Genomic DNA, 12,972 nt, shown 5'->3' with positions numbered 1-12,972 from the left:
AAGTTTGGAGTTCATTTTTGAGCGGGGACATAATTCAATAAATCCATGCTTTGTAAATATTCTGAACACTTTATAAATATTAATTTGGATATATAAATATAAAATGGTTTTAAAAAATGAAAGCCTAGAAGCAAAAAAAGATAATTGAGGAAACCACTGCAGTAATCTAGTTGAAAGGTAGAGAGAGACCTACATGGGAATGGGAATAGAAAACTGTGAGATGGTAAAGACTGACCTGTAGCAATAATTGACTGAAAAGCAAATAGGGAAGAAAGAAGTGGTTCAGGCTTAGAACCTGAGGTATAAAAAGAACCACGTGCCAGTGACAGAAATGTTCAGAGGAAGTGCCAGCTTCAGGAGAAATAAAGACAGATGGCAGGGATGAAAGGAGTAAAGAGGTAGTGAAGTACACACCTACTGTTAGGAAAAGCCTGTATTCCCATGAATGGAGCACTAAGAATCCTTCTGGATGAGGGCTGACAAGAAGAGGAGAACTGTAGAGAGAGAATTAATCTTCTTAGAGATTAGTTGGATGGCTATGATTACAACGCTGGTAGAAATACAGACAGTAAAGGCAATTCTACTGAGGTCTTAAAATGGAAGCTGGGGATATTTTACTGGAAACTGGAAGACAGACCATCCTTATTACAAAGTGCCAAAGAACTTGGCTGAACTAGGCCCCAGTCCCTTGTGGAAGGTAGACTATAAGAGTGATGAACTAGGATATTTGGTGGAAGAAATCCTTAAAGTGTTCAGGGATCCATGGCTTCTCTTGATTGCTTAAAACAAAATACGAAGAGACAGAAATAAAGATGAAATGTATAATCAAAGAGAAGCAGAATTTAAAGATTTTAGAAAATTCTCAGCCTGGCCAGATTGTGAAGAATAAAAAAGTAGTTTCAGAAAGAAAAACGAAACACTAAGGATGTAGACAAGCAAACATTTGATAAGGAAATTAATAGGGACAGAAAGAAGCCAGGTGCTATTCATCAGGTCAATGGAAGGATGGCCCTAAAGATATTTCTGAGACCTTTGTGGCTGCCCTACCCACAAAGGCCCAGAAGGCCAGGGCCTTGAAGGAAACATGATTTCAAGAGAGAATTCCCATGAGACCTCAGAGCTTGCTGCCCAGGGCTGCCTCTAGTCTTTGCTCCCCGCATGCCAGTGCAGCGCTCCTCTGTCACTCAGGCAGGCTCAGGTTCAGCTCCGGTCACCACTCTGGAAGGCACATGCTGTAAAACATAGCAGCATCCACACAGTGCGAGCTCTGCAGGAGATATGGAAGCATAGCTCCTCCACCTAGATTTCAAAGGATATTTTGGAGAGCCTTGGGGTCCAGGCAGAGAATTGCCATGGGAGCTAGAGCCACTGCAGGGAGCCCCCACTATGGCAGCGCTTAGTGGAACTGTGGGGGCAGAGTTGCCCCCAACACCCCAGACTTATAAAGCCACCAGCAGGCAACACTAACCTGGGAGAGCCACAAGCAACCAACTTCAACTCCTGAGAGGTGCTGCCAGGGGAGCAGTGCTACATGGGGTCCTGGGGACCCAAACTCCATCTCAGTATGTCCAGAAGATCATGGAGACATGGAGTCAAAAATGATTATTCCCAACTTACAAGATTTAATGTTGTTCGCTTTTGTTTGTGTTGGGATTTTCCCTTGTTACCTCTTTTTTCTTTCTGGTTCCTCTTTTTTTGGAATGGGAATGTCTATGCTAGGCCTGTTCCACTATTTTATTGTGGAAACACATAACTTGTTTGATTTCACAAGCTCACAGCTGGAGGAAGAATTTGCCTCAAGATGAATCATGCCTTGAGTTTCCCTCCTATATGATTTAGATGAGACTTTAGACGTTTGAGTTGACACTGAAATGACTTAAGTCTTTGGAGCCTCTTCGGGTAGAATGAACGTATTTTGCTTATGTGAAGGACGTAAATTTGAGGGGCCAGAGGTAGAATGCTATGGACTAAACATGTCCCCCCAAAATTCATATGTTGAAACAACTGCCAATGTGATAGTCTTAGGTGGGGCCCTTAGGAGGTGATGAAGTCATGAGGACATGAGCCTTCATGAATGAGATTAGTGATCTTAAAGGTGCAAGGGAGCATCTGTCCCTTTCCTGCTTTTGCTCTTCTGCAATGTGAGGATGCAGCAAGAGGCACCACCTTTAAAGCAGAGAGACCTCACCAGACAATAAACCTGCTGCTACTTTGATCCTGGACTTCTCAGCCTCCAGAACTGTGAGAAATAAATTTCTATTACTTGTAAATTACTCAGCGTGCGGTATTTTGTTAGAGAAGCAGAAATGAACTAAGACACCAAGGACTGAACTAAGACACCAAGGAATGAACTAAGATAGTGGAGAGAGATAAGGGGGGGGGGGGGGGGACAGGCACAGATTGTTTCTTTCTACTTAGTAAGGTATTTAAACGGAATTAATTTTAAATATTTCAGAAATCACTTTATATCACTGAAGATATTCTACATTTTTCTGGCCCTAGTCCATGAAGATCAAGCTTTCTTGTCAGGTCATATCTTTCCCAGATGGCTTTATAAAATCTGCTCACAAGGAGAAGAGGTTGCAGCAACTAGCCATTTGCTCTGCTCACTCTAAAGCAAAGCTCCCCTCAACCAGACAGGGTCACTGTTATCCATGATCTGGTAGTAACCATTTGACATGAGAGCTTACAGCATATAGGTTAATGGGCTCAGTAAAGAAAGAACATGGGATGAGCCTTTCTTATAGTACTGGCTGATTAAAGAGATGCCAGAGGACATGAGGGAGAAAAAGTTTCCTCCTCTCAGCAAAGCTATTTGTGTACACCATTCATTCAGGTGGGCTCTAGAAGTATCCATGCCACACCAAGGAGCGCTCACAACAAAAGTCATTCTTCAAGAAAAATATAGATAGTGGCCTCAGATTTCCAGCTCACTTACTTATGCCATCACTAAAAAGATCCGTAAGAAACATGGATTGGAATTCTGGTAAAACCAGAAGCCACTGTCAGGTCACATTCAGGTGATGGATGTGTGACCTTAACAATGACCACTAAGGTTAGGCCTGATCTATTCAGTATGAAGAACTATAGTCTTCATTAGAAAATACATCGAATCACTAAGCTGGCTTATTTTTCTTTCCCCTCCCCTCTCATTTCTTCCCCTCCCTACTTACATGTTCAGAAGCGTACAAGGATAGCATGGGAGTATCTACCTTAGCTCTTGTCATCTGTTCAACACGGGTCAGGAGGTCATCTACTTCTAGCTGCAAGTCACTCTTGTCTTTTTCCAGTTTCTGCTTCGCCTGCTGTAGATTTTCTACCTGGCCCTCGAGCTCAGCCAGGTTGTCTGCATGTCTCTTCTTCAAAGACGCAGAAGTTGCCTCAAAGTGCAGCGTGGCCTCTTCCATGTCTCGGCGAAGCCTCTGGAATTTTGTTTCCTGTTTCTTAGTTATTTCCAGCTGAGCCAAACTGGCTCCTCCTACCTCCTCCAGCCTCTCATTCAAGTCGGCCAGGTCTTGGGTGAGGTCAGCTCTCTCCCTTTCCATCTTGGCTCGAGTGGTCCTTTCAGCTTCTAGTTTCTCTTTCAAATCCTTTATTTGAGTCTGTACCAATAAATAATTTTGACTTTTACTAAGCACTTGTAGCATATTCTATATTTAAGGGCTTTACTCTATTTTTTAAATCACAAAGCTAACATGAAACTTTGGTTCTCAATGTATAACTAAAGAAAACAGAATAGACAGAAGCGAAGTGATTTGCCCCAATTCAGTACCAAAACCAGAATTAGAATTTGCCTTTCTTCCAAATCACTCAGCCCTGATGATGAGCAAGCTCATTAAATTATATACATGGAGGAGAAAGCTTAGTAAAGAGTATTTCCCAAAGAAATAGGAAAATATCTTTCATATGACGAAAGAGTATTTAAGAGCATTTATGAAAATTGAAATAATAAATTTTATATACAAAAACCTTCCTCATCTGAAATTCATTGATCTGATCTCAACTATCTGGGACTTGGGCAAAATTCTGATCAATAAAATGAACATCTTCAAGTTCAAGCAATTTACTTAAACAATATCAGTTTAATTTTACAAATAATTCTAAAAAAGTTGGTTACTTGGTTTTCTAGGCTGCAGGAGATTTCAAGTAAAAGATCCAAAATAACAAAGGGGAGTTGGTGAAGGAATGTGGACTAATAAAGTGAGAAGTGATACGATATCATCAGAGGCAAGTTTATTGGAAAAAGAAGTGCTAACAACTCGCGGAGCCCCAAGCCCTTTAGTATAGGTCAAATAGGTCTATAAATACTGACAGCATCACTGTATTACAGTACAATGAAGCCACTGATGTTATTATCATCACTTTAAATAATTAGGTATAGGTCAGGATAGGGGAGAAAACAAGATAGAAACTGTTTTAGAATATGTTTTCCTTTCCATTAAATAAGAGTACTGTGGCTTAGAAAAACCTAATTTCCAGATTACACCAAATAAGTAGTCTATCAGTTCTATAGCTGAGGTATGACAGAAAAGGTGGTTAAAAAGAAGTATGATTTTCGCATTCAAGTAACCATGATCCTCTTCCAACTGGTTATCATGGGATCCAAAACAACATTTATCCCAAATCATACCACCATTGAACCAACCATTTCTGAAATGTTTTGTCAGAAATAATCTTTGTAGAACTGTTTGAAGTCATTAAGGTAAGGAAATTTGTCTTTTGGATACATTGAATTTTTTTTTTAATTTCGGATTAAGTCAAGAGTCATTTGAAGTCAAGCCCAATGAATATCATAACCACTTGGAGGTTAATGGCATGTCTGAAACTAAAATATGTTTACAAAACATTGAGACTGGTTTTCTTATTTGGCTCAAAATATTTCAGAAGATAAATATCAGAAAGAGGTTCCAAAAGTATTTTGAGCCATAGTTATATTACTAAGATATTTATTTGGCACCAAAGGGAAATTATCCATCTGAATGTATGTGTGCATTTGTGTGTAAAATTACTTTATAACATGGTCATATGCTATGAAACTCACACAGTCTAAAACTCATAAATAGCTATTTATTATCACATAATGTTTTGAGGCTACAAGTACCTATAGAACTTACTGATTTTCAGTCAGTCACGTTCTAATCACAAAGAATAATCATTATAAAAATTAAATTGCTAACACTGAATGCATACCACGGGTCAGGCATTGTGCTTATTACTTAAATATATTGTGTTTAATAATATTAGCTCAATGGTTGCCAGAAGGATTCCTGAGTGAAAAAACAAGTTTTGGATTTTACAATGCCTCGTTCACGGCAAACACTCAACAAATTAGCTATTCTCTTTTACTACTCTCATAAGGAAATTTAAGCTTAACTCTGTCTGTGGAATGCCGCCATTTCTCTTCTTAACCACTGTTCTTTTCTGCCTCTGCCTGTGGTTGGCTAAGGGTATGAATATCTTGGCAGAAAATTTGTCATCGAACTGCCAGTCATCACCCATGGATCTAAATATAAGTATACAGGCATATTTGATAATTGATTACCTGAAGCTCTTTAACCATCTTCTGAAGCTGAGCTACCAGGCCTTTCTCATTCTCCGCTTTTGAATTCATCTGACTCATTTCTAATTCTTTACTGTTTAGAAAAATATAACAAATACAATTGTTCAGAATAATAACATTTTGTTTAAAGTAGTTAGAATTGTAATATTCCTAACACAAAGAAAAGATAAATATTTGATGTGATAGATATCCCAATTACCCCAATTGAAACTTTGCACATTGTATACAGGTATCAAAAGAGCACATGTACTCCAAAAATATGTACAATTATTATATATCAATAAAAAAACAGGCTTCAACCAAAAAATGAAAATACCATTGTTTAAATATTTTTAAAATTATAGATATAATACAATAATTTATTCTCATTTTAAAACTTCAATGATTATACCTACATCTGAAGTTTTCTTAGCTATGATACCTGATATGGCTTGGCTGTGTCCCCACCTGAATCTCATCTTGAATTTCCACATGTTGTGGGAGGGACCAATGGGAGGTAACTGACTCATTGGGGCAAGTCTTTCCTGTGTTATTCTCATGGTAGTGAATAAGTCTCACAAGATCTAATGATTTTATAAAGAGGAGCTCTCCTGCACAAGTTCTTTTTGCCTGCCACCATCCATGTTAGATGTGACTTCCTCCTCCTTACCTTCTGCCATGATTATGAGGCCTCCCAGCCATATGGAACTATAAGTCCGTTAAACCCTTTCTCCTGTATAAATTACCCAGTCTTGGGTAAATCTTTATCAGCAGTGTGAAAATGGAATAGTATAGTAAATTGGAACTAGTATAGTGGGGCGCTGATGAAAAGCTACCTGAAAATGTGGAAGCAACTTTGGAACTGGGTAACAGGCAGAGCTTGGAACAGTTTGGAGGGCTCAGAAGGAGAAAGAAAAATGGGGGAAAGTTTGGAATACCCTAGAGATTTGTGAATAGCTTTGACCAAAATGCTGATAATGAAATGGACAATGAAATCCTGGATAAGGTGGTCTCAGATGGAGGTAAGGAACTTGCTGGGAACTGAAGCAAAGGTGACTCTTGTTATGTTTTAGCAAAGAGATTGGTGGCATTTTGCCCCTGCCCTTGAGATTTGTGGAACTTTGAATTTAAGAGAGATGACTTAGGGTATCTGGTGGAATTTCTAAGCAGCAAAGCATTCAAGAGGTGACTTGGGTGCTGTTAAATGCATTCAGTTTTTTATTTGTTTGTTGTTATTGTTGTTTTGGAGACTGAGTCTTGCTCTGTCACCCAGGCTGGATTGCAGTGGCATGATCTTGGCTCACTGCAACCCCCACCTCTCGGGTTCAAGTAATTCTCCTGCCTCAGCCTCCTGAGTAGCTGAGACCATAGGCACATGCCATCATGGCCAGCCAATTTTTTTGTATTTAGCAGAGATAGGGTTTCACCAGATTGCCCAGGCTGGTCTTGAACTCCTGAGCAAAGGTAATCTGACTGCCTTGGCCTCCCAAATTGCTAGGATTACAGGCGTGAGCCACTGTGCCTGTCCTGCATTCATTTTATAAGGAAAGCAGAACATAAAAGTTCAGAAAATTTGCAGCCTGACAATGCGATAGAAAAGAAAATCCCTTTTTCTGAGAAAAAAATTCAAGCCAGCTGCAGAAATTTACATAAGTAACAAGGAGCTGAAAGTTAATCCCCAAGACAACAGGGCATGTCAGAGGTCTTCACTGCAGCCCCTCCCAACACAGGCATAGAGGCCTAGGAGGAAAAAGTGTTTCCTGGGCAGGGCCAAGGGTCCCTGTGTTGTGTGCTGTCTAGGGACTTGGTGCCCTGCATCTCAGCTGCTCCAGCTATGGCCAAAAGGGGTTAACATAGAGCTTGGGTCATAGCTTCAGAGGGTACAAGCCGCAAGCCCTAATCCCTGGCAACTTCCACCTGGTATGGAGCCTGCAAATACACAGAAGTCAAGAATTGGAGTTTGGGAACCTCCACCTAGATTTCAGAAGATGTATGGAAAAGCCTGGATGCCCAAGCAGAAGTTTGCTGTGGGGCCCTCATGGAGAACCTCTGCTAGAGCAGTGCAGAAGAGAAAAGTGGGGTCAGGGCCCCCACACAGAGTCCCTACTGGGGCAGTTCCAAGTGGAACTGTGAGAAGAGGGCCACTGTCCTCCAGACACCAGAATGGTATATCCACTGACAGCTTGCACCACATACCTGGAAAAGCCACAGACATACCACCAGCCCATGATGGCAGCCAGGAGGGAGGCTGTACCCTGCAAAGCCACAGGGGAGGAGCTTCCCAAGCTGGGAACTTATCTCTTGTATCAGTGTACCCTGGATGTGAGACATGGGGATCATTTTGGAGCTTTAGGATTTGATTACTCCGCTGCATTTCAGACTTGCATGGGGCCTGTAGCCCCTTTGTTTTGGCCAATTCCTCCCATTTGGAATGGCTGTATTTACCCAATGCCTGTACCCACATTGTGACTAGGAAATAATTAACTTGCTTTTGAATTTACAGGCTTATAGGCAGACGGGACTTGCCTTGTCTCAGATGAGACTTGGGACTGTGGACTTAAATTAAAGCTGAAATGAGTTAAGACTTTGGGGGACTGTTGGGAAGGCATGATTGGTTTTGAAATGTGAGGACATGAGATTTGGGAGGGGCCAAGGGCAGAATGATATGGTTTGGCTGTGTCCCCACCCAAATCTCATCTTGAATTTCCATGTGTTGTGAGAGGGACTCTGTGGGAGATAACTGAATCATGGGGGCTAGTCTTTGCTGTTCTGTTCTCATGATAGTGAATTAGTCTCATGAGATCTGATGGTTTGATAAAGAGGCTTTCCCCTGCACAAATTCTCTCTCTCTTTTTGCCTGCTGCCATCCCTATGAGATCTGACTTGCTCATCCTTGTCTTCTGCCATGATTGTGAGGCCTCCCAAGCAAGGTAGAACTGTTAAGTCCATTAAACCCTTTTTCCTTTAGAAATTAGCCAGTCTCAGGTATGTCTTTATCAGCAACATGGAAACGAATTAATATAATACCCAATCCCTACTTTCCCACTAGAGGGAACCACCATTATCCATTTAGTATAAAACCTTCCAGAAATTTAACTACTGACATATGTTTGTGCTTACATGTGCATATGTAGCTGTAGAGTTTCATTTTCTTTACAATGATAGAATATTGTGTACATTTGCATTTATAGATTAATAACTTGATCCATATTAATACATTATTACATTAAGATATTAAGAATAACATTTATAATAATATATTTAATATTAAACATTGATATCTTTAATATTTTAAATGTTATAAAGTTCAATAATATATTGAACTTAATTCAATATATTATTGAATTGAGAATATTATTCTTAACAATATATTAAGCTTAAAAATCTTAAGCTATTATATTTTAAGCTAATTATATTAATAACATATTATTAATCCATTATTTTTCCTACACAGGCCTACACAGAGTACTGCATTTAAAAATTAACTATGACATGGCATTTTAAGATTTAGACATTCCTTAGTTTGTGAATTTCCCAATTAATAAGCACTTAGGCTTCCTTAATATTTTGTTTTTACAAATCACACTGTTCATAATCATGCCCCTTGTATACACGTTTCTCTAGAGTGGATACTGAGCAGGAAATTGTTGGGTTATGTAAGTGCTAAAAAACATGATAGCCCTCTCTTTTAATCTCCACTAACACTGCGAGATCACTGTTTCTCTACATTTATTCTTAATAACATACTCCCAAAATTTTCTTAGACAATAGAATAGTATTTCATTTTTCTTTTTGAATGCTCTCAATTACTAGTAATGACTACATCCTGTCAGCTATTAGTATTTTTAAATTACCAATAAATCAAAAGAACTGTTTGTGTCCTTTGCCCATTTTTCTATTAGGTTGTTCATCTAATTATAGATTTTCCTTTGATTCTTGATATTTTTTATATTTGTTACAAATTTTTCTCTCACTTTATATCTTGTTTCTATTCTACTTATGTTGCCATTTGTCACATGTTTAAAATTTTGATGTCAAATATATCAATATCTTCCTTTTGTCTTTGGCTTTTTGTGACTTGTTCAAGAAGATTTAATCTCCTAAGACTTATTGATTCTATTTTTAAATTTTTTTTTAAATTGTGGTAAGAACACTTAATATGAGCTCTATCCTCTTAAATTTTTAATAACAAAATATAGTATTGTTAACTATAGGTACAATGTTGTAAAGCAGATCTCTAGAACTTAATCATCTTGCATAACCAACTTTATACTCATTGAACAGCAACTTTCCACCATTTCTCTCTCCTCCCAGCCCTTGACAACCACTTTTCTATGAATTTGTTTCTATGAATTTGATTATTTTAGATACTTCTATCAGTGGAATTATGTAGTCTTTATCCTTTTTGTGACTGGCTTATTTCACTTCGTATAAAGTCTTCCAAATTCATCCAAGTTGTTGCACATGGCAGGGGTTTCGTTTCAAGGCTGAATAACAGTCCATTGTGTGTGTATTTATATTCTATATATGCATGCATACAGATATACGTATGTATATATGTATGTGTGTTTGGGGTTTTTTTCATTTTTTTTAATTTTAATTCATTTATTTCAATAGGTTTTCGTGTATATGTGTATATACATATATACACACACGCACACACACCCTACATTTTCTTTATCCATTCACATATCAAAGGATATTTAGATTGTTTCTGTGTATTGGGTATTGTGAATAATGTTCCATCTTCTAATGGTTTTATGGCTTTGTTTTGACATTAAGTTCATCAGTGCAACTGAATTTTGTGTGTACAAATTGTATGAGGTAGGAATTTCTCTAACCTCAGGAAATGAATAGCTAATAATTCCAGTACCATTTACTAAGTATCTTGTCATCACTAATTTGAAATGCCACCTTTATCATGTATTGTTTCAAATATACATAGGTCTACCTAGGGAAAAAGTTTTATGATTAAGTTACAAGTTTTTAAAACTATGGATTTCTAAAATGCTAAAACTCTTGACCTGTGGCCTATACAACATAGAGTATCATTTACACTTTGCTGCTTATCATTTGCACTGAAACACGATCTTCAAAATTGAATACTAAGGGAACTCTATAATCCTTTTGCTTTACATTATTCCATTCCATTCATAAGGTCATTTGTTTCATCATTTCTAAACACCTATTAAGCCCTGTAACTCGTTAGCAGAATATGAGTCAAGCCTCACCAAGAGCATATATAATAGCATATGTATATACCAACAAGAAAGTCAGACGCTCATGGGTGGTCACTGGACTCTCTTCCCTCTTTTACTGTGGGCCTCAACCACTCCTGGCCTATCTTACTCTTCATCCTCACTGTTTTCCCCTCTTACTTGGTATAATCTAAATAAATGGAAAATCCCCAACGGTTAAAAGAAAAAAAAAGTCTAGTTAAACAGAGGAAAATGAGAAAAGGGGGAAGGTGAGAAAATCCACGTCACTGATTAGGAGAACTAAACTGAGAAAGCCATCTTTCTCTGAGTTCCTTGGGGTATAAGGAATCCATATGAATAAAAAGTTTCCCCAATTTTAACCTCCTTCATGGGTTGTTTTAGATTTGAAGGTTTAATATTTATATAGTAAATTATTTGATCAAAATTCCTATATAAATATTAATTATGTCTGGCAAACATATATTATTTAAGTAACCAGAGAGTATATCAGTCTTCACATCAGGATTAATTTTTTTTTTTACATATCATGACATTGGTTTCATCATAAGTAAAGAGAGAGAGACATTTTTATTTTTTTGACTTACAGCTGAAGGTTCCCAATAATTTATATCTCATATACCTTGTATTATTCTTTCTCATCTGCTAGTCAGATGCTTTCTCAGTTACATCCTTCTAGATATTGCACTTACTCTCCTTTTACAACTATAAAATAAAGCACAGCAAAGAAAGAAAAATCATTTCCTAGGCCTGTTATCCTTGCCTTGGGTCTTGAGCTATCTGGCCCTGCAGTGGTAAGAATAAATGAAATGAGAAAGCTGTTCCTTCTAATACAAGGTGTCCAAGAATCTCATGTCAACAGAAAGGTGGCTTACTTCCTCAGCTCTTCTGCCAGGTGTCGCTGGCTGCTCTCCAGTTTCTCCAGACTTTCCTGGTTCAGCTTTAAATCGCCCTCCAGTTTATGCAGCTCCCTTTCACAGTTCATTCTCGCTTTTCTCTCCTGCTCAAGGGCACCCTCAAGCTGAAAAAGGAGATATTATTTAGCCAAATAAATAGGTAGAGTTTATACTTCACTAGATGTGTTCATTAACCACTTACCATCAGGAAAAAGAAAGACACAAGCACCAATTCTATAAATGATGCCCAGTAACATAGAGATTTCCAAATAAATACTGCATATGTCGATAGGTTAACAAAAGAATCCAGAAATCACATGGATAAAAGAAAACTTGAGAAATTACAGACAAGAAGCTCTGTCTTAGGGAAGGAACCAACAAGAAATGGCCAGTGAGCCCTTAAGATTGATTGCTTTCCAATGATAGGAAGCTCACTTCTTCACATGGCAGCTCATTTCACGGGTGGATGAGTCCATTTACTGGGGAGTGCTTCTTCTTAAGAAGCCAAAATACTCCCTGTAAATTCTATCCACAAGTACAAGCTCTGCTTCCTGGAGCAACACCAAGCAAATCAGTTTCCGCATGATCATCCTTAATAATTTGGAAGAACCCCTAGACATCACTGGCCCATTCAAACTCATTCTCACATGGCATGATTTCCAAGCCTTGTCACCACCTTGGTACCCTCTTCTAGTTCATAACATCATGCCATATTCTGGTTCCTCACTAAATGTTCCCCATCAGAACATTCCAGTTTTGCATGGATTAATATTGCCAAGGATGAAATAGAGGTTAGTTTTCCAGGAAACTAGGTAACAGCCACAATACAGCTTTTTGTTTATTGATATGTTTACTTTATAACAATGGAAGATATGCTTTGTAACCAACCAAAGAGATGAAATTCAAATTGGGAGGGAGGGAGAAATTCTAGAAAGGACATATGTAAAAATCTGAAAGTAGATGAACAGCGAGTGCTGTGGACTGGAGTCTGTGTCCCGGTCAAATTCATGCTTTAAAATCCTAATCCCCAATGTGATGGTGTTGGGAGGTGGGGCCTTTAGGAAGTGATGAGGTCCTGAGGGTGGAGCCCCCATGAATGGTATTAGTCCTTATAAAAGAGACACTGTAGAGCTCCCTTGTTCCTTCTGCCATGTGAGGACACACAGAGAAGTCACCCTCTGTAAACGAGGAAATGTGTTCTCACTAGACACCAAATCTGCTGGCACTCTGCTCATGGACTTTCCAGCCTCCAGAACTATAGGAAACAAAGTGCTATTTATTTGCCACCCAGTTTATGGAATTTTATTACAGCAGCCTGAAC

The 12,972-nt window shown here is 38.5% G+C and overlaps 1 protein-coding gene across 1 annotated transcript in view; it reads right to left on the bottom strand.

The window, feature by feature from the left end:
* MYH15 (myosin heavy chain 15) overlaps window positions 1-12,972 on the bottom strand; it is a 141,971-nt gene that overhangs the window by 42,523 nt on the left and 86,476 nt on the right. Inside the window, exons 26-28 of the mRNA XM_032298920.1 lie at window positions 11,631-11,776; window positions 5,543-5,633; window positions 3,213-3,602 (exon numbers count right to left, since the gene is read on the bottom strand). Of these exons, the coding sequence (XP_032154811.1) occupies window positions 3,213-3,602; window positions 5,543-5,633; window positions 11,631-11,776 (627 nt within the window). The remainder of the gene's footprint in view (window positions 1-3,212; window positions 3,603-5,542; window positions 5,634-11,630; window positions 11,777-12,972) is intronic.

Source organism: Sapajus apella, unplaced genomic scaffold, assembly GCF_009761245.1.
Source record: "Sapajus apella isolate SASKATOON/1434 unplaced genomic scaffold, GSC_monkey_1.0 scaffold40, whole genome shotgun sequence".
Classification (NCBI taxonomy): domain Eukaryota; kingdom Metazoa; phylum Chordata; class Mammalia; order Primates; family Cebidae; genus Sapajus; species Sapajus apella.
Note: the sequence above shows the minus strand (reverse complement) of the source record. Positions and strands in the feature narration are given on the sequence as shown.